This window comes from Chamaea fasciata, unplaced genomic scaffold, assembly GCF_029207755.1.
Source record: "Chamaea fasciata isolate MVZ Bird 193981 ecotype frontalis unplaced genomic scaffold, bChaFas1.0.hap1 SCAF_2, whole genome shotgun sequence".
NCBI classification, from domain to species: Eukaryota; Metazoa; Chordata; class Aves; order Passeriformes; family Sylviidae; genus Chamaea; species Chamaea fasciata.
In genome coordinates, this window is record NW_027094087.1 from 114,870,483 (window position 1) to 114,892,358 (window position 21,876).

A 21,876-nucleotide genomic window follows, 5' to 3' on the forward strand; every position below is an offset into this window, starting at 1 on the left:
CCGCGGGGAGGCGGAAGCGCGCGCGGGGCCGCGGCCCGAAGATGGCGGCGAAAACACAGGGCGGGATCCGCCTGAGCGCGGTGAGTCCGAGGGGCCGGCGGGGCCGCGGCCGCCCCGGCGACAGGGACGTGAGGGGCGGCGGCCTGAGGGACCGGCTCGCTCCAGCCTGCTGCCGCGGGGAGAGGCGCTTTCCGCCGCGCCGGGCTGCGCGGAGCCCCGTCAGAGCTGGCCTTGGGCACTGGCGGGGTCACTCCCTCAGGCGGGGCTGGGGCTGGGGGGGGGACGACACGGGGCTTTGCCGCCTTTATCCCGCCTCAAACCCTGGGAAATGAACTTCTGCGGGGCTGTGCCGAGGGGGAGGTGGGGGCTGGGGGTGGGCTGGGGGATTTCGCAGCCTCTGCTCAGCGCCGTGACCTCTAATTGCCAACTTACAACTTCAAACCTTAACCACTTTTATTGCGAGCGGCCTAATTACTTTTTAACCCTAATTACATCTGAGGGGAGATGAGTGCTCACGTAATTAAACGCTGCCGTGTTGTGATTTTCGGTGGCGGTGTTGTTGCTGAGCTGTTGTGGGAATTGACAGTCGTTTATTTGTGCCGATATAAATGAATTTAAAGCTGCTTTTTCGGGCTAAACAGGAGGGTTTGTTTGGTTTTTTTTTTTTCAAGTCAACGTCTCTAAACCCCACCTAGAGCTTCACCTGGCTCGTTGCCGTGTTTATAGAATATAAGAAGCAGAAGTACTACGATGAGTAACTTGGCAAATATTTGAGTGAGAAAAGGTGTGTTCGGGTTTGCTGGAATTACGGAATCATTTAGGACGGGAGGAAAACCTCCGAGGTCATTGAGTCCAACCTCTGGCTGCAGCTCTATCACAGAATATCCATTTGTGTTCCCTTAACGTGGATTTATATTACCCCGAGAAAAGTTGTCATGAATTCCAGAGATGAGCCCTTAAACATCATCTCCTCGAAGTTCCAAAATTTCATTTTTAATTTCGATTTCAGGCTTTTCATTCTTCGCGGGTGTTTGAAAATCCACAGGTCGTGGGATCGTTTTTTTGTCCTGCTTCTTGAGATAAAGATTTGGGTTTATTTTGACTTTTTTTGGACGTATTATTGAGAGGAAAAAATATCCCAAAAAAAATCAGCCTTTGCATCTGACAGCTCAGAGTTTAAAATCATTCACCTTGCCGAGCTGAACTCTCAGAGGGAAAACCAAAACAAGATCTTGGTCACTTTCTGATTTATTTCCAGGCTGCTCTTTGCTTTTTTCTGTTGCAGGCAGGGCTGCGAATTTGCATTCGGCGGTTTTCCAGTGAAAGCTGCGGGTTTTGGGGCTTTTTTGGGGTTTTTTTTTAGCTCAGGTGAAGCAGCTGATCCGGTTTATAAAAGGTTTGGTAATGCACAGAATGCTGGGGGGGAGCTGATGGTCACAATTCTTTGGGACTATAAAGAATATTATATATATAAATGTATAATATAGATATTTATATTTATAGATATAAATATATAAAATATTTCCCTGCACTCAGAGGCACTGGGAATTCCTTCCCACCTTGGAATTTCTCTCCTGCTGTTGCTCTGGCAATACTTTTGTCCAGGTGGGTGATGCAGGAGCTGAGGGAAGTGATGCAGGTTAATTTTTTCAAAGGTGGATTTCAATCGGGATCAGCCCCTGGATGTGGTTCAGTGCATGCTGGGGGTGGAGAGGAGAAATTTCAGGAAGTTTCAGCAGGAACTTCCTCATGGAAAAGGTGCTCAGGCTTTAGGAAGAGCTGCCCAGGGAGGTTTGGAGTGACAAGGTGGGGATAAGTCACAGCTGGGACTTTTCCTGCCTGAACAATTCCATGAAAATGTCAGTGTTTGTTCCCAAGAAATTCTTCAATAATGCAGGATAAACCAACCCCCTTTTCCACTTTTCGCTCCAGTGTGTGAATGACTGTAGTGAGAATGGGTAACACAACAAAAAAAAAGGATTAAGTTCCTAAGATGAGGCAAACCCTGCAGGGATTTGGGACTTTTTTGTGCATACTTTAATCTCCGTTTCAGGTTTGCTTGGAAAAGTGAAATTCCTGAGTTTTCCTGTTGTTTTTGAGAGAGAAACTGGTTTATTCCTCAATCTTTGCTGGCTGTAAGTGCAGGAGATGCTGCTCCCAGGACAGCTGAGTGCCAGAAATGCTCAGGTGGGAGGAGTGGGAGGTTTGGGTTGTGTTTGGCTGCACTCGGGCTCGGCAGGGAAAAAAAAAGAAATTATTAAACAAAACTAAGCAATGAAATAAGTTTGACTGAGCCAGCAAAACAGCTGGGCCGACCTGGTGAGTGTTCAGCTCTGACTGAACCTCAGTTAATTAGGAGCTAATTAAAGTGGTGCATTGATGGATGCAGTGAAAGGGGACGGAAGAACTTCAGATGTTTCTCGGTGAGTTCATCAGGAATTGGGGAGAGGTTGGTGACAGCTGGATCGCTCTGGGGGAAACCACAAAACTGGTGGCCTTAAAGCACTTTTCTTCCCAGTGATCCAGAGGATAAAGGCACAATTCCTGGGATGTTCTCAGAATTCCCAGTGTTCCAGAGGATAAAGGCACAATTCCTGGGATGTTTTCAGGATTCCCACTGGTTCACAGCAGTGGAATGAGGGGGGGGGGGGGTGGAGCTGTTGTGTTCCAAGGTTTGATTTCTGTGCACACAAAACTATTTCATTCACAGGCAAAAACAAACAAACAAAAAAAAAAGCCATTTATTGGTGATGATGCCACTGTGGGTGACACTGAGGTTCTTTCTGGTGGTCTGGGGAGGTGATTTTTCCTTTCCAGAAGGAATTTTCTTCTTGGAAAGGGTGCTCAGGCCTTGGGAAGAGCTGCCCAGGGAGGTTTGGAGTCCAAGGAAAGGCTGGAGGTGACACTCAGAGCTCTGGGCTGGGTGACAGGGTGGATCAAGGATTCCATGAGATTCCCAGATCTGTCAAAACCAGTCAGGACTTGTTACCAAGTCCATATTCCAGGGAATCCAGCAGGGAATTCAGCATTTCCAGCCTCCTGCATGGCTGGAGCTGTTCAGTGTTTCAGCAGATGCCAAATCCCTCAATGTTCACCCCTGTGGTCAGTTGGGATTTGTCAACATGGTTTTGTTTTGCCAGGAAAGAGATTTCAGGTGGGAAAACAAAACAAAACAAAAAACCCCAAAAAAACCCACCAGTTGTTCCTGGTGGATTTTGATGCCAAAGCTTAGCAAACAAAGGAGCAGATGCTGCAGGAAAAAAATCACCCAGGGCTCTGAGGATCCCCTGAACTCCTTTATAGCACAGGGAGAAATCCAAAAAAATCCTTTTGCTGTGGCACGTGAGAGATTTTCATGAATAACCCAGAGGAATTCTCTTTTTGGAGTCAGAATGAATTGGAAATGTTTGTTGGGAGCGCCCTTAGCCTCAGCCTGACTCACATTTTGCAAACCTGGAGCTCTGAGGCACAGATGGTGACCAGGATCCTGGTGTCTGTTCCCACCGGTGCTCCACGGGGAAATTCAGGGATTAAGTTGCACTTGGAAATGTGTCATGTGCTGCTGTGACCTGAGCAGGGAGGTGACAGCTCTTGGCACTTTGCTGCTGCTTCCCCCTGTGCCTTTCTGCCGCTCTGTGCCTCCAGGATTTGCTTTTTGCATCGTTCCTCTTCACCTTGCAGCTTTCAAGTTTCTGTTTGCTTTACACTTGACTTTTATTTGCACTTGACACCTTTATAAAAGTGCTTGTCGATGAGGAACTCTGTAAAAATTATGCAATATGGATGTGGACACAGTGTTTTAAATTATCTCTCAGATTTTCTCTATAACAGTGTGGATTATTTTCTGGTTTTTGTGTAACTCGGTGGTACAAGGGCTGTTTTCAGTGTTGTGTGTTGCTTTTTTTCCTGCCGTCACCGCAACTCTGTGCTGGGGGTTTGTGTTAAAGGCTTTGGAGGAGTGTAACCGTGGATTTCCTCAGGGAAAACGCAAACACAAGTGCCAGCTGCAGCAGTTAAAACTTCCCCAAATGTTGCATGGGCAGGTCCTTAACTTCCAGGGATATTTAGTTCTGGTTTTCTAAGGCTTGAAGTGAACAAATGTGAGCCTTGGAGATTCTCTTGTCACTGACATCTCTGAGTTCCATCCCATAAAAAGGTGCTTTATTTGCATGTTTTCATCTAATTCTGGCAGTGTGTACACCAAATGTGTGAGATCCAGCTGGTAAAAGCACAAAGCGCCGCTGGGGAGGGTCTGAGAGGGGACTTTGGTCACTGCCCACAGAGAGTTTTGGGTGCTGCTCACTCTTCACATGAACTTTGAATCCTCCTGCTTGAAGATGTGAGTTTTTAACATCTGAGAGTTTCTGTTACTGGGTTTGGACCGTGGCTTTGATGTTTTCTGGCATCATTAGATAGCAATGATTCCTTAGATTTTTGTAAACACTGTTAGGATGACAACCCATGCTCAGACTGTGCTGAATTCCCTCTCCAAGAGCTGTATTAATATTCCAATCCCCAGAAATCAATTCAGTTACAGCCTTTTTTTTTTTTTTTTTGGTGTTATCCAAACCAACTCCATGGAATCTTTAACAGAAACAGGGTTTTGTCCCTTGGAGAGCACAAACTAATGCCCCTGCTTGTGCTTTATTCCAGCTGTGCCCAAAGTTCCTGCACACCAACTCCACCAGCCACACCTGGCCCTTCAGTGCAATTGCAGAGCTCATAGGTAGGTGATCAATAACTTGGAATGATTCTTCCTTTTTTTTCCAGCAGGGGAAAGACCTGGCTGAACATCCTCAGTGTTTTGTTCTGGTCCTGTTACCTGAATTACCTGGGGCTTGTGCTGATCTGTTCATTTGCTCCTGTTGATCATCTTGCCTTTGAGTTTGAGCAGAAGTTCATTGGACAGTGTTCCTCTTTTCCACAGGCAGGGAATGATGAGGTGGTTCCTCAAAATAAAGGTGTGGCTTGGGACCCCAGCCAAGCTGAGCGAGCACCTTGGTGCTGCCAAAGGAGCAACTCCTGTGGTCACACATCCCTTTTTCCCCTTTTTTCTCCCTCAAAAATTCACCTAACAGAAGAAAACAGGGATTTTTCAGCTGGATAAACCCAAAGCTGTCCCAAAGGAGGAAACCAGAGCCCTGTGGCTGTTTTGGGAGTACAATCTGTCAAATCATCTCAGCTCTTTTCACACTCCAAACCCTTCCAAACTTTCAGTTGTGCCTGTACATCCTCTTTTCTGAGGCTGAAATACATTTGATGAAATATTTCACTGTGTTGCAATTTGGATTTAAAGTTTCTAGGCAGAAACCTGCTCAGCCGTAGTTCCGTTTATTGGCTTGAGCTGTTTTCTGTCTCTCAGCCTTCCCCCCCCTCCCAAATCCCAGGGGATGAGGGGAAGAGATGGAAGAAAGTTCTGTGGGGCAGTTTTGCTGCCAGGGGGGTTTTGTGGAGCCCTGGTTTCTGTTTCACTCCTGTTTGACTCTCTCACATCCTGTAAACAGAAAATTGAGTTGGAAGCGTTTTGCAGCTCCCTTCTGCAAGGGCTGGGAGAGAGCAGGCATTGCAGCAGGTGCTCTGCAGGCGGGAAATGAAACTGGAACCTTGGCTTGGTTTCATTTTCTCTTCTCCCGGGAGCTGCTCACCTCCAGCTACGTTTTTGGTCTCGGTGTTGCCGTCATTGACAACCTGGGGAACTTTGTGTTGCTTTGGGTGAGGTTCTGGGTTGGATGCAGCTGTTCCATCCTCACATTGTGATTTACTTCAAGCTGTGTTTGCACTGAGCTGGATTTTTGTTTGCTGGTCCCCCTCGGTGTTTTGTTGCCCCCAGACAACGCGTACGACCCTGACGTGAGCGCCAAGCAGATCTGGATCGACAAAACCGTCATCAGCGACAACATCTGCCTCACTTTCACCGACAATGGCAACGGCATGAACTCAGAGAAGCTGCACAAAATGCTCAGGTGGGCACCCTCCTCACCTGTCCTGCACAGATTCCAGCTCTGCTTCTGTCGTTTCTCACTTTGTTCCTGTTCCTCATTTGTAATTCGCTGGTTTTGCTCATAAATTCAGCGTTTCTGAGTGTCCAGGTGAGATTCCAGAGCAGCCAGATGCTGCTAAAGCTTCCCTGGAACTTTTACCTCATCATTTCCTTTTATCCTTTCTCTTAGCCTTCCCTTTATGCTGTGGGGGCTCTCTGTAGTGCCTGCTAGTGGAGATGAGGAGAATTCAAATATTCTATTTTTACTGTTACCATACTTATTAATTGCTTTAGTTTAAGTTAATGAATGAGAGAAAATGGGAGATTCAGCTCAAACCCTTTGGAATATTAATAATAGAATGTATTGTAGAAAAAGTAATTTTCTATTTTTTTAAGTAATTGTCTGTTTATCTTTAAATATCCTGTAGGGTTGGAACTGATTTTTCTCTTATTTCTACAGCAGCAAAAAGCTTTCGGTGCAATTTCTCTCTTAGTGTAAAAAATTACTTTTCCTGGAGATTTACATTTGAGCAAGCTTGAGTCCAAAGTGTTATTTTTCTGTTAAATACCATAACTAATAGCTTCCTAAATTCCACATGCAATTCCCTGTTTTACTTGGAAGTTTGATATGGAAATGGAAAACTTGTGGATCAATCATTTTCTAGGAAGCAGAGAGGGGAAAAAGTGGAGAGGGGACATGATTAACATGATTGGTTAACATGATTGGTGAATAGGAACGACACCTCTCTGATCCCATTGCTTAACTAGAAAAACAGCAAAACACCATTTGGAGAAAGATCGTTTTGAGAAAGGAGATTTGTTTGTTTTGAGAAGAAGCTTTCTTGAGAAATTTTTTCCTTGGGAAGAAAGTTAGCAGCTGCTAGCAGGCTTAAATCTCTCAGACCCAGAAATATCAGGTGTAGCCCTGAGATGATTTGGTTTTCTGAAATTCTTTTTCTGTTAACAGGAGAAATGTTTTTGTTAACTGTAACTTTGCTTTTCATTCCTTTTCCTGGGAGGGACTTCTTGCTGTCCCTCTGGTCTGACCAGTGTGAGTGAAGAGGTTTTGCCTTTGTTTCACCAATCAGATTGGTCTGTGTGAAATAGTATAAAAGGGAGACACATCCCAAAAATAAAGGAGTCATTTCCAGCCTTCTGAAGCTCGGGATCTGTGTAAAACACCGTCAGTCAGGCCCACAAAGTCCTGCACTTTCATCTCTTGAACCCTCAAGTTTTCCAGGGATTTTTTTTCCCCACCCTCCTGACGTTTTTTTCCGCGTTGCAGCTTCGGCTTCAGCGAGAAGTCGGTGATGAACGGGCGCGTCCCGGTGGGGCTCTACGGCAACGGCTTCAAGTCGGGCTCCATGCGCCTGGGCAAGGACGCCATCGTCTTCACCAAGAACGGGGACACCATGAGCGTGGGCATGCTGTCCCAGACTTTCCTGGAGGTCACCAAGGCTGAGCATGTCATGGTCCCCATCGTCACATTCACCAACCAACATATCCTTGTTCCCCGTGAGAAGTGGATGGGTGGAGGGATGGATGGGCGGAATTCAATAGGATGAGGTTTAATAAATGTCAGCTCCTGGATTTCGGCCACAATAACCTCATGCAGTGGGGTCAGTGTGGCTGGACAGTGGCCAGGCGGAAAGGAACCTGGGGTTCTGATGACAGCAGCTGGACATGAGCCAGCAGTGTGCCCTGGTGGCCAAGAAGGCCAATAGCTCCTGGCCTGGATGTGGAATGTGTGGCCAGCAGGAGCAGGGAGGTCATTCTGCCCCTGGACTGGGCACTGGTGAGGCCACACCTCGAGCGCTGTGTCCAGCTCTGGCCCCTCAGTTTAGGAAGGACATTGAGATGTTCAGACACTTCCAGATGAGGCCACGAGGCTGGTGAGGGGAACACAAACCCTGTGAGGAACGGCTGAGGGAGCTGGAGTTGTTTATCCTGGAGAAAAGGAGACTCAGAGGTGACCTTGTCACTCTCTACAACCTCCTGAAAGGTGGCTGTGCTCAGCTGGGGTTGGTCTCTCTCTCCAGGCAGCACTCACAGAAGGAGAGGACACAGCCTCAAGCTGCACCAAGGGAAATACAGGTTGGATATCAGGAAAAAGTTTTTTACAGAAAGAGTGATAAAGTACTGGAATGGTCTGCCCAGGGAGCTGGTGGAGTCACCATCCCTGGATTTGTGTAAGAAAAGACTGGATGTGGCACTCAGTGCCATGGTTTAGTTGAGGTGTTGGGGCTGGGTCAGACTCGGTGATCTTGGAGGTCTCTTCCAACCCAGGGATTCTGTGGAAGTTGTGGGTACACCCCAAATGTGAGAGATGGATGTTTATAGCAAGATGGAGAGATTAAGTCAAAAAATTCTTGGAGATGCTGTAATTGGTTAAAACCTTTAAGTTTGAATGAGAAGCTGGGAACTGAGTCCAGAAATTTCCCTCATTTTCTGAAATCTTTACTCCCTTCCAAGTCCCTTTCCTTAACGCAGAGCCCACGGCAGATCAGTGATCTTGCAGAATCCAAGAACAGCCTCAAGGCCATCCTGACACATTCCCTGTTCTCTACTGAGGAGAAGTTACTGGCTGAGCTGGATGCCATCATGGGGAAAAAAGGCACCAGGATCATCATCTGGAACCTTAGAAAGTAAGATAAATCCAGTCTCTTACTTCTCATTAATTTCACATTTTCTTGCGAACATAGAAGGATTTGGGTTTGGGGTTTTTTTTGTGCGTGGAACAACTGGAACAAGCTGTATGCAGTTAAAAAAATGGGAAGCTGGACTCAAATGTGTATTTTAGCAAACCTCTGAGAAATTCCCCTTTTTTTTTTCCTTCTTTCCTGGCTCTACCACCACACCTCCTCTTGTAATTGCTTTTTTTCCCCCCTATAATTCATACCTTTTCCCATCTTCGTTCTTAGAGATAAAAACGACAAACCAGAATTTGACTTTGACAAGGATAAATACGACATCAGGATTCCAGAAGATTTGGATGAAACAGGCAAAAGAGGCTACAAAAAACAGGAGAGGCTGGACCAGATTGTCCCAGAAAGTGATTATTCCCTAAGAGTACGTGTTGGTTTTTTAAAATTTGGGGTTATTTTTGGAAGCTGAAAGGGTGTAAATGTTTGAATTTTAATAATTTGTGTTTTATAGGCTTATTGCAGTATTTTGTACCTGAAGCCAACCATGCAGATCATCCTGAGAGGACAGAAAGTGAAAACGCAGCTGGTTTCCAAAAGTTTGGCCTTCATTGAGAAGGATATTTACAGACCCAAATTTCTCAGTGTATCCTTTAATGTTTCCATTGCAGAGCTGAATTCTGTGACCTGATCCTGTTGCAGTTACATTGATGAGTTTTGGATTTATTTTTTTGATTTTTTAAGTCATACTGAAGGAATTACCTCAATATAAGAAAAGAAAGCTCCAAGACCTGCTCAGAATAACTCTTACTTTTGGTGTTCCATGAGATTCACTCTGTTTTTTCCTTAATGATCTGCTCAAAGGCCAAAACAGTCAGAATTACTTTTGGATTCAACTGCAGAAACAAGGATCATTATGGAATAATGATGTACCACAAAAACAGACTCATCAAAGCTTATGAAAGAGTTGGCTGTCAGTTAAAGGTAAGAAATTGAGGCCTCAAAATATTTTAACACCTTGACAAATTTCATTCAAACACTGATTTTAAAAAAAGAAGATGGATGGAGAGCAAGATATTGATGTGTACTTTATAAAATCACTTTTTTTTTGCTGTGTGTAGCAGTTTGAAAATGAATTGAGTTGTTTGTTTTGAGGCTATTTAGTACAAAAATATGAATCGGAGCATATCTTCCAGGACAAAAAGAGGAGTGGAACAGAGGATTTGTTATTTAAGGGGTTTATATCAAGATTCTCTCCTTGGAGAGGAGTCAGAAAATCCTTTTTAGCCAATGTAGATACAGTTAATAATTACCTCCAGCAAACTCTTGCAGTGTTGGCATGGATTTTGTGTTGGTTTTCCTGATAAACTTTAATTCCTTGCAGGCAAACAACATGGGCGTGGGTGTTGTTGGGATTATTGAGTGCAACTTCCTAAAACCGACCCACAACAAACAAGATTTTGACTACACCAACGAATACAGGTATTTTTATCTGCATTTTCTATCCTATATTACCATTTCTTGGGAAATACTTGATTAAGCTGCTGCTTTTAATAGGAAGAGTAAAAGTTTCTGGTGTTCTGGCCAAAGCTGGTTTAAATGCCAACAGCTCCTTTTAGACATTTTTTTGTCTGCCTCCTCTTTGTCTCTTTCCTTCGAAATATTTTCCCACAATATCCACACCAGCCTTGTTCCCATGTTTTTTCCTGGATATTACGTGGCTGTTCAGGAGGAGGCATTTTCCATGTGCCCAACCAAAGGTGGTTTTAATGTGGATTTTAATGTGGAAATTTGGGGCACGGATGGCAAACATTGATCCTGAACCATTTCCTGTGTGTGGCACCAGCAGGAATTGGGAATGCCCTTGGCAGGCACATTGAACAGGGAATGTTTTCCTCTTTTTGGGGTTTTTGGTACATAGGAAAGGGGATTTTCCTCAATCCCTTGGGTTTGATTCGTCTGTCAGCACCCCAGGAAATCTGGGAACTTTGGGCCCAACCTGTCTGTCCTGAATATAATTAAATCAATATCCAGAGAAGTGGGGAGAATCACAGGATCATTAAGGTTGGAAAAGACCTCCAGACATTTGAGTGCCACATCCAGTTGTTCCTGGACATAACTTTGGGGTAGAGGTGTGAGTTAATCTTACAATTAAATTATAAATTCATCTGAGGAGAGGGATTTCACCCCAGCAAAACAACTTCTCCTCTCTTGTCTGCTGTGTGTTCTGTCAGCTCCTAGTCCCGTGGAGTTCCCATTCCTGCAGGGATTCCACTCTGCTGTGTTCTCTATCATCCAGGAACAGATTTTCCATGCCAGCTGTATTCCATCCAGGAACTGCATTTCACCTCTGATTTCAGGACTGTTCCAATGGGAGTGTAACTTCCCAACTTTCTCTGATTTTACCCCCAGCACTTGGAATGTGGGCACAGTGATTCCACACTCAAAACATCTTCTGGGAAGGTTTTTCTGCCAGGAGTGCTCCAGGCTTTTGACAAGATGTTTTTTGTTTTGGGGCTGGCAAGTTATGAACCTGATGGGAAAGTTCCCTGCCCTTCAGAGAAGGGATGTGTGGTCCCATCCCTGCCTCACTGCCCATTTCTGCCCTTCTGGTGGCCCCTGGGTCAGCAATCCCAGCCTGGGCTCCAGAGGTGACCTGGATCCAAGCTCTGGGTCACAGGAGTTCACTGCACAAACATTTGTGTGGGTCCAAGGCCTGGGGCTGGTTACTCATCCACTGCATTGCTCAGAGGTGAATTCCACAGGCTGACAGGGGCTCTCCTCACCTCCAGCTCACCTGGGAGCTTTGTTGTTGTTCCTCACCTCTCCCTGCTGGGTGTGCCCAGCTCTGGGAGTCCCTGAGCAGGAAACAAAACTGAAAATGACCCTGGGTGAGACTGAGCTGCTCCTTTTATCGCAGTGTAGACTTTATATCACGTTGAATGATCAAATGTTTGCCAGCTCCTTGTTGTGAAGTTGGACATCAGCTGAGAGTAGCCATGAACCTGTACTTGGGCTGTAGAGGCACAGCCAAAACCAGGGTGAGGTGCTGGATTGGTTTCGTGCTTTTTTAAATTCTCTGGTTGAGGCTGTACTAGTGAAGTCCCTCCAGGATTTGCTTTGTCCATCAACAGCACTCTTGATTCTTTCTTGAGCACTCTTTGTGCTCTGATTCATATTTCCAAGAATTCCTTTGCTGACAAACATGACTTCAGAAAATTCCTCATTTCTCCTAAATAAAAAAAACCCCAAATTTCCTAAATTTTCCTAAATAAAAACCAAAAATATACCAAAACAAACAAACAAACCCCAAAACAAAACCAATTCCTAAAAAACTTTTTACAAAAGGGAAAGCTTTAAGAAAAGCTTTTTCCTCACTCTCGTGCAATTCGAAATATCAAAGTGGTTCATGCACTTTCTCTGTCACTGGAGTTTATAAAGGTTCTTTCTGTGCCAGAATTGGATGATTCAAGGTGGCCTTTGAATTCCTCTCTTTGTAGACTCACGATAGCAGCACTTGGAGAAAAGCTCAACGATTACTGGAACGAGATGAAAACCAAGAAAAACGAGGAATATCCCTTAGCTCTGCCCGTCGAGGAGATCCAGTGAGTGCCAGTGACAGCAGGGAACTGAGCACCCTGTCACTGCTTTACCTGCTATGAGAACACTCTTTGGTGGGCAGCTGCTGATTTATTTGGGTGTTTTTACCCAGGAAACAGCCTGACCAGACGTGGGTGCAGTGTGACGCGTGCCTCAAGTGGCGGAAGCTCCCGGACGGAATCGAGCACTTGCCGGAGAAGTGGTACTGCTCCCTCAACCCTGACCCCCAATTCCGGTAAGGCCACGGCCCAGGGACACCTCCCAGCCCTCACTGATCTCCTGGGAGCAGCAGGGGCTGTTCAGCTCCTTCTGTTGTTATTTCCTGTCCCCTTCCTTCCCTCAGGAATTGTAACGTGCCAGAGGAACCAGAGGATGACGATTTAATACATCCCACGTACGAGAAAACCTACAAGAAAAAGTGAGTTCTGGAGACTTTTACAAGGCTATCAACACTAAAAACCAGCAAGGAGAGCTGGGCAGCAGTTGGGGTAAAAGTCTAGCTCCTGGAGGGATGGTGCTCCACGAGATTTGGCAGTGTGGGAATAGTTTGGGATGTCCCAGAAACAAACTCTGAGGGCAGTTAGGAGACCTTGCTTGTGAAATTTTCAAAGTCCACATTGCAGCACATTGAAAAGATCAATACATTTATTTAGGAATAAAAGGATTCTATCCAAGGGGAGAAACTTTCAAGGTCCACATTTGCAGCATATTGAAAAGATCAGTACATTTATTTAGGAATAAAAGGATCCTTAGCTAAGGTGCATGACAAAAACTGATTTGGGTAATTGTGAGGCTGCCTCACATTCTGGAAGTGGGAGTTTGGGGTTGTTTCAAATATTTTAATAAATAATCTGGAGGGAACCTGTTGGAAGTTGAGCTAACTTCCAGCTTCCTGAGGGGAATCTTCATTCAATAAACAAGAATACTTGGATTATTGTATCTAGCTGAGATGAGGAGCATTGTGTTTGCTTGTAGAGCTTAGATTTAGTTTTTATAATGAATGAACAGTTTGAATGTAAGCTCTTCTCTTCTGTTTTCTCTTTGCCGCTGTGCAGGGACAGGGAGAAACTGAAGAGGCGACTGGAGTACAGCCACCAGGTAACTCCTGCAGCTGCCCTGCCTGCCAATGTTGCTTTAAAATCCAACTTTACCCTGATGGCTCTGCCGGATTCGCTCACCATGAGGAAATCCTAAATCCCCTTTCTTTGCTGCCCAGTGATGGAAAATCCACCGTTTCTTTCTCCTTAGGAAGGAGTTTGAGTGGGACAAAAGCCACAAGTAGAAGAGATGTCAGCCACTCGTGGCTGTTTTCATGGCAGGACACCCAGTTCTTGAAAGGGGATTTGTTGGAGAGAGAGGTGATGAGGATGTGAAAGTGAAGATGCCCTTAAAAGTGGGGATAGGCAGAGGTGGAACAGCTGCACTTGTGCAAGGAGACACTCATTCAGATTAAATCCAGATGCAAATCAAGGGGTTTGATGGGAATGTCTGGATTGTACCTCAGAATGAAATTTCCCAAGTGGGATTTAGTTTCAGTTGCATTCAAAGTCAATTTCTGACCTAAGACCACTTCATTTCTGGAGAAGACATGCTGCATGTGCTGTTTTAACCTGTTTGTTTCATTTTATTGTTTCTCTGCCATTACATCTCCCTCAGCACAAAAGTAAATTTCTAAAAGTGAAATAATTGCTCATTTTGGGCCAAATGTGAACTCCGAGCAGCTTTCCCAGGGATGTGTCTGATGGGCAGACTCCAGACAGAGACACAGCTTGGGAAAAGCTCTTGCCTGGGATTCTGCACAGCACTTTAAAATGAAAAACTTGGATTTGCAGTCAGCCTTTCTCATCCCGAAATCCTGGGCCTGGGTTCAAGGAGGTACTTGGGTGTGGAAATGTCAGAATTTTAGGTGTTGGTATATAAAGAACTACTTAAATCTGTCCTGAAGAATCTACTAATATCTGTTTATTTCCATTCTTAACTTACATTGTCTTATAGATCAATAATGAAATACTTCTAAAAACACCTGTTTCTTCAAGTAAAGACTTCAAAACCTTCTCAGCTCCAAGTACAAAGGAAGCTCTTCCGAGGTTAATTATCCCCAAATCATCAGATGCTTCTGTTAGAAGATCTCTGCCTATTTTAATTCAAGTCTCTTCCCCTCATTTGGATGCTGATAGCAGGTGAGTGGAACCTGTACAAACAGGAGACTCCTGTTTATTTCTAAAATTAATAACTTAATGAAAATGATGGTGTTGGGGGGGGCTTTGGCTGCTGAAATTCCTGTGGCAATTCTGGGAGCATGGGAAGCTCCAGGTTAAAGGGACCTGGAGACGTTGTCAAGTACAAAAGTGACAAAAGGAAATATTTGCAGTGATTTCTGTGTTCTCCACACTCCACAGGCTGTTTTCCTGAAGCTCTGTGGGGATATTCCTGGGAATACTGAATCTGTTTCAGAATAATGTGGGAGCGTGTGGATGGCAGGCATTTGTTTTTACAGGAATTTACTCCGGCTACACAAATGAAAATCCCATGCAGGGGATTTTCTGGAGTGGTAATTTTTGAACAGCGTTCAGAGAAACGCTGCACGTGGTTGGAAACAAATGATTTGGCAGCATTTAAGCAAATAAACTGATGATTTAAATATTTTCCTCCTCAGCCTCAAAAGGAAGACGCAGAGCTGTGCAACATCCGTGTCCCTAAAGACACCTCGGCTCAGCGACAAAACATTCAACAACCACAAGGAGGATGATGATGATGATGAAGATGTCATCATTTTAGAGGAGAGCAGCACTCCAAAGCCATCAGCAGATGCTGATGTTCCCGTGGTAAAAACGGAATGTATCAATTTGGATCAGGAGGAGAAGCAGAAGGACAACTCTCCCCTGGGGGAAGCTTGCAGTGCAAGCACTTCAGAGGCAAGAAGTGAACAGCTGAGCTCAGCAACACAGACAGAGCTGCCACAGGTGGTGGTGAAAAAGGAAGAGGTGGAAGACATCCCAGTCCAGATTCCTGGGGCAGGCATGGAAAAGGAACAGCACAAGGTCAATGGTGTTCCTGAGACGTCTGCAGAGCTGGAAAACGAACTGAAAAATCAGCTGCAGCTGTTGAACAAAGAGAAAGAAATGTACCAAAGCAAATGTGAAGCGTTAACCAAACAGGTGGAAACACTGGAACAGCAGCTCTTGGAGATGAATAATAAATATGTGAAAAAGGAAATGTGCCATCAGGCAACAGAGACAGATCCCTCCATGGGAGAAGGGAACGCTGAGGGGAGGAGCTTGGCAGAGGTGACAGCTCTCTATGAGCAGGCCCTGGGGGAAATAGCCACGCTCAAGGAGCAGTGCAGCACCCTGCAGAACCTAAAGACTGAGTGCAGCAAATGTGCTGATGGTGAGAGCAAGAGTGAGGTGGATGAGATGGCAGTGCAGCTGGATGATGTTTTCAGGCAGCTGGACAAGTGCACCATTGAGAGAGACAGGTACAAAAGCGAGGTACGGCTGCTAAAACACTCCTGTCGCTTCCATCACCTCCATTTTTCACACAGCATTTCTGCTGCACGATGTTCTGAGTAGTTTTTAACAGCTTTTGTTTTGTCTTTTGATTGGCAGATTGAAGTCCTAGAAGTGGAGAAGAATCAAATGGCCTGTCAGTGTGAGGAGCTCAAGGCAGAGCTGGCTCAGTTAAAAGCTTCAATCCCCCAGGCTGTAGCACGTGCAAATGATTCTACCACCAGTAATGTAGAAGACACTGTAAATTTTTCTGATGGAGAAAGGTATCAGTTTTGTTCTTTCTAGATGTTATTGCAAGTTTTTTTTGTTTGTTGGTTGTATTTGAAATGTTTTGGTGAAGGTTATGTCTGATAATAAAATGTGATGCACAGAATTCTTTTCTACTGCCTTTTGTGACTCCTAACTAATGTTTTGGTTTTGTTGTGTTTTGGTTTTTTTTTTATCAAGTGATGTTTGTGATTTATGATTTATTTCTGTGAGCAGGATTGGCCACTGCACAACAGAATGGCAAACTGATACTTGTTAAAATATCCAAAATGTTGTATAATTTCTAAACACAACTTGCAAACCAAGGAGAGAAAAGGGAGGCAGGAAAGAGGGTGATCATTGTTTTCTGCTGTGTAATGACCTTCACTTTGAGGGTCTGGTTTTCTGTCTTGAATCAACTGAAGAGTCTGGATTTGAAACATTCCTGTAAGAACTCCTTGCTGCATGCAAATCCTATGGAATCAGGGTCCAGGGTGTGTCTTGGAATTAAAAGCAAGGGTTGAAACTTCCAGCTGGAGAGTTTGGAGCTTTGGGAAGTGGGAATAGCACACACACCAAAAAAAACCAACCAAACAAACAAAAATAAACCCAAACCCCCCCCCACAAAAAAACAAAAAAAACCCCCAAAACAGAGCAGGTGGAAGCAGAGTGAGCTGAGGTCCCTGCCAGGGGACAACCCAAGGGGAAAAGCATCACCTGGGATAAAAGGGGAGTCAATTAAGGGACTAATTCAGCAAATTGATCCCTGGCATCAGATAAGAGGCCTTTCAGAGGGAGCTGAGGGCCTTGTGGTATCTCCAAAAGTTGACATTCCTGGAAAAAAGCAGTTGTTATGCCCGTATTTAGGTCAGCCAGAGCTCCATCCTGGCACTGCAGCCTCAATTCCAGGGAAAACATGGAATAAATCTACCTGGAAGCCACCTGCAGCTCCATGAGGGTCAAAAGGGAGTAAAGGCAACCAGCATGGGCTGACTGAGGGTAAATTGGGGATCAGCAGCAAGGCCAGGAATGGAAAAGGCTTTTTGCACCTCAAGTCCTGTGTCCAGTTCTTTGCCACTGGAAAAGGACATTGAGGGGCTGGTGTGGCCAGGGAAGGAGCTGGAAAACATCCTGGGAGGAACAGCTGAACTGGGCAAGGGGCTGAGCCTGGAGCAAAGGAGGCTCAGTGGGGACCTGGTGGCTCTGCACAAGTCCCTGCCAGGAGGGGCAGGGAAAGGAGGAGAGGAAATGGCCTCAAATTGCACCAGGGGAGGCTCAGGGTGGAGATTGGGCAAGGAAATTTCCCTGGCACAGTGCTCAGGCCTTGGGATGAGCTGCCCAGGGAGGGTTGGAGTCACTGTGTGTGGGAGTGCTCAGGAGGAGTCTGGAGGTGGCATTTTGGGGTGATCGTTGGACTGGATAATCCCAAAGGTCTCTTCCAACCCTGGGGATTCTGGGATTCACGGCCTGGGTGACCAAGCCAAATGAACTCAATAAATTCCTGATGCCATCAAATTGGAGAGAACTCAGGAGGGGGCAGAGCTGCTGCTGGGGGACTTTGGAGAAATCAGACAAAAATGAGCTGGAAAAAAAAAACTCCTGAAAATTCTACAAAGCTGGAGGCAGCTGGTGGGAAAGCAGCTGCAGGAAGGTGCCCGCGGGGCTGGGGGAGTGGCCGTGCACTGTGAGCCCGCAGTGCTCTCTGCTGGTGCCACAAACCCGCTCCTGCAGGGCTGAGCTGGGCTGGGGGAGTGACTCCTCCCTGCTGGCTGGGCATTGGGAGCCCTGGATCCACCTCTGGATACTCTGGCAGAAGGTGGAGAACAAGCTGGATAATTCCCAGACACCCCTTTCTCTTAAAAAGAGAAATTGAGCCAACATTAAAAATTACCTGTCAGCATTTAATTTTATTTTTCCTTACAGCTCTGATTTGTGTTTACTGAAAGAATTAGGAAATAAATGCAGGATTTGGAAGTAACTTGCCCCACGAGTTGATGGAGATAGGGCAGCACTGGGAGAATTGGTCATGGAGATGGTGAAGGATCTGAGTGTAGAAGGAAATGGGCCACTGAAGGGATGGCTCATAGCAAAACAATTTGATTGGGAAGAGGACACAACGAGGACATCCAGGAAAAGAAACCAAAAAAAAGGGAGGCACAGCCTTTTCCCTGGCCTATAACTCTTATTTCCTATTTATATTTTAAAGACTTTGGACAAAACTCCTCTTTCCTGCCTTCTCTTTTCTCTCCTTTTGTTCCCGTGGGTTGTGGTAGTTTGGGTTTCTAAATGGATAAAAATACCAGGGCTTAATATTGCTTTGAGAAATACAGGTGGCTTGGGCTAAAGGATTGTACCAATGCTTATTCTGAAATATTTCAGATGGGAATTCAGGTTAGTATTGGTTGGAAACTGAGGGAATGTTCCTCTTCAAGCTGAAAACTGAAGAGAAGCTTGGAAAAACTGGTGGGTTTAGAAATAATCTTGATGCAGCTAAAAAACCTAAATCTAAGCACTAAAAGCAAACACAATGCTCCTCATCTCAGCTCGATACAATAATCCAAGTATTCTTGTTTACTGAATGAAAGTTCCCTCAGGAAGCTGGAAGTTAGCTCAACTTCCAACAAGCTCCCTCCAGATTATTTATTAAAATATTTGAAACAACCCCAAACTCCCACTTCCAGAATGTGAGGCAGCCTCACAATTACCCAAATCAGTTTTTGTCGTGCACCTTAGCTAAGGACTCCTTCTATTCCTAAATAAATGTGTTGATCTTTTCAATATGCTCCAAATGTGGATGTTGAAAGTTTCTCCCCTTGGAAAGAATCCTTTTATTCCTAAATAAATGTACTGATCTTTTCAATGTGCTGCAATATATGAACCTTGAAAGTTTCTCCCCTCTAAAAGAACAGTTTTATTCTGAAATAAATGTATTGATCTTTACCTGCATCCATTTTTTTTTTTAATTTTTATTTTGCTGGTTTATGGGAGTCACGGAGCATCTCTAAGCTGGATTATGAGTCCAGCTTTGTTAGGTGAGCTCTGAAGACACAATTCCATCTCCATCTAACCCTGTCCTGTTCCTCTCCCCAGCCTGAAGCTCCGCTCTCTCCGAGTGAACGTGGGACAACTCCTGGCCACCATCATGCCCGACCTGGACCTGCAGCAAGTGAATTACGACATTGACGTGGTGGATGAGATCTTAGGGCAAGTGGTGGAACAGATGCATGAAATCAGCAGTACTTAAAAAAAAAAAATAAATCTCCATGTCTTAGCAGAGTTTTCTTGCTCTTCCATGATGACCTGTAGGTTCCAGACTGTAAATAGGGCTGCTTCACTTTATATATTTGACATAGGTGGATCTCTCCGTGTAAATATTCTGCATTTAGCTGTGTTCACTTCCTCCTCAAGGAACACTGTCAATACTGACCCCCCCCACCCCTGATGTACTTAATTAAGGATTTTGCTTTGGAAATGTATTTGTAATTAAATTTGCAGATATTTTTACTATTAGGAATCTTAATACTTTTCTACAGACACCTTTTGGTTGACTTTGGATCTTATAAGAGCATTGATACCTGTGAGTATTTCCTCTTCTAAAGTAGTGGAATATCTTAGAAATGCAAAAAAAAAACAACCCAAGAACTTCCTTGATTTCCTTCCCAGAGTTGTTGTATCCTGCAGTGTTGTTCCATTGCTCCCAGCAGTGTTCTGTGTTGCATTCATGGGATAGAAATGTAAGTAGTGGGTGAGAATTTGGGCCATATTTGGGGAATATTTGTGTGGTACTCCCAAAAAACAGACTTTTTTAAGGGTTTTGTCCTGAAAACTGGGGATGGACCAGTTGGATGGAAGCACTTGGAAAAGGAGGGAAGTTTCTTTATCCGTGGTGTAAACTGCAGGGTGAGCTAGAGCTGAAAATGTTCAGCTTCAACAGCTTTGGACAGTTTTTATTAGAGGTAAGGAAAGGGAATTCCTCTTTTTCACATCTCCTCCTTTAGAGTTGTGTGCTCTAAATCTTCCCAGTTTTCCACGGACATGGGAAAACCTGGGAGCAACGGTACCAAGAGAAATTCCCAGCCAGCTGCAGGGATTTCTTTCCAAATCATTGGGAATGACAGACTGGGTGGCAAAGACAGCAGATCCATTTTTTCCTCTGTGGTGGGAATGGTCACCCAAAGAGCTCTCCAGAAAAATGGGTCTCGCTTTTGAATATAAAAAATAATTTTTTAAAAATATCATTTAATTAGTGTTCAGTATGTTAATTCATAGGAAGTATCTTTTTTTCTTTCTTTTTTTTTAATAAAGCCAATATTGTTGGCTTTTGCACTGCTACTGTCCTGAGTTAATCCCTTGGTGGCCCTTTTAGTTGTAGTTCAGTGGAATTCTTTCCATGGACAGTATTTCTGTGGAAAATCTCTCTCTATGCCAATAATGGGAATGCACTACTGTTGTACTTTATAAAGGAGAAATTGAATGTTTGATTTGGGAAGAAATGGCTGTAATATAACCATGTATGACTTTTGCAAAGTTTATATTTCCCACTTCTTGGTGTGTAGCTTTTCCATTTCTTAATCATTATTTATTACATTTCATCAGACTGTAGCTGAATTTCTTATAGACAACTGGCAAAATAGAGCACATGTCTATATTAAAAATGGCAAATTTGCAATGTACATTTACACTTTGGACAACGGTGGACTTATGGAAATGGTTTCTATTTACTTGTTAAAATGTATTTTTTGTAAAAAATAAAGAGATTTAAATCGGAGTCTGTGGGATCCCAATTTGTGTTTGTTTCTAAATAAACCCTGTGCAGAATGGCTGAAGTGTTGGGTGTCAGAAGAAAGCCTGGCTCAGTGTGGTGGTGGACTGGGCACAGCAGGATGGATTTGGTATGGGAATGTCCTGGAGATGGAAAAAGCAGAGGGTGTTAATGGAATTAAGTGAATTTCAGGACGTTCTGCTCTTGGTACGTGGATGAACTTCCTTGCCTTTCGAAGTTCACCGAGCACGTGGACTTGCACCATCCTGGCTTCCTGAGGCAGTTCCTACTGCCATGGGACAACTCAGGACTTCTGTAAAATTCATTTTTACAATGAATTTACTGACAATGACAGTGAGCTGTGCCACAGGGATGACAACAAAGAGTTCTCCCATGGGAATGGAAAGGCTGAGAGAATTGGGATTGTTCAGCCTGGAGAAGGTTTTAGGGTGACCTCATTGTGGCCTTCCAGTACCTGAAGGGAGGTGACAAGAAAGATGGAGAGAGACAATTTCCAAAGGATGGAGTGACAAGGGGGAATCACTTCAAACTAAGAGAGTAGGTTCAGATTGAATATTAGGATGAAATCCTTCCCTGGGAGGGTGAGGAGAGGCTGGGATGGAATTCCCAGATTTGCTGTGGCTGCCCCTGGATCCCTGGCAGTGCCCAAGGCCAGGTTGGACTCTTGGAGCAGCCTGGGACAGTGGAAGGTGTCCCTGCCCATGGCAGGGGGTGGACGAGCTTTAAGTTCCTTCCAACCCAAACCATCCCATGATTTTATGATTTGGAATTCATCTTCCTTTGCTCTCTGCTGCTGTGTGAGGCCGTGTGGGGTTTGCAGAGCTCCCAGAGCACCATTTTGGGCTTCAGCCCCACGCCCAGAGGAGCTTCTTCCCCTGGGCAAGAAGTGAAAGCGGAAGCCTTTTTCTCACTATGTTGTTGTTGTTGTTATTATGTTTTTCAGGCAAAAGGTTTGCATTTGAAACAGGGAAGTTTGGGGACACGTAACCCTTTAGGACTGTTATATATTTACACCGCCCAAGCACAGCAATGCCTGTGAAATTAAAAAGCAAACAAACAAAAACCCCAAACAAATAAAAAAACCCCCACAACAACAAGAACAAAAACAAACAAAAA

The 21,876-nt window shown here is 44.7% G+C and overlaps 1 protein-coding gene across 2 annotated transcripts; it reads left to right on the top strand.

The window, feature by feature from the left end:
- On the top strand, positions 1-20,730 carry MORC3 (MORC family CW-type zinc finger 3). Of its 2 annotated transcripts, XM_066177182.1 has the most exons (17): positions 1-80; positions 4,654-4,726; positions 5,831-5,963; positions 7,266-7,478; positions 8,476-8,625; positions 8,902-9,049; positions 9,137-9,268; positions 9,487-9,606; positions 10,007-10,104; positions 12,123-12,227; positions 12,335-12,457; positions 12,566-12,640; positions 13,278-13,320; positions 14,218-14,402; positions 14,879-15,713; positions 15,831-15,994; positions 19,068-20,730. In XM_066177182.1, exons 1-17 carry the CDS (start codon positions 42-44, stop codon positions 19,219-19,221), a joined length of 2,790 nt encoding a protein of 929 aa, XP_066033279.1. In that variant the 5' UTR covers positions 1-41; the 3' UTR covers positions 19,222-20,730. The 2 variants fall into 2 exon arrangements, with proteins under 2 accessions (XP_066033279.1, XP_066033280.1); XM_066177183.1 differs by lacking the exon at positions 19,068-20,730 and having other exon boundaries at positions 14,879-15,700; positions 15,831-15,925.
- The last annotated feature ends 1,146 nt before the right edge of the window (positions 20,731-21,876 follow it).

Excerpts from the sequence above, each read along its gene's own strand:
- MORC3 (XM_066177182.1), top strand. The coding sequence starts at position 42 with ATGGCGGCGAAAACACAGGGCGGGATCCGCCTGAGCGCG. Across the intron at positions 9,607-10,006 it reads GAGTTGGCTGTCAGTTAAAG|GCAAACAACATGGGCGTGGG; the intron begins GTAAGAAATTGA and ends AATTCCTTGCAG. Across the intron at positions 15,995-19,067 it reads AATTTTTCTGATGGAGAAAG|CCTGAAGCTCCGCTCTCTCC; the intron begins GTATCAGTTTTG and ends TCCTCTCCCCAG.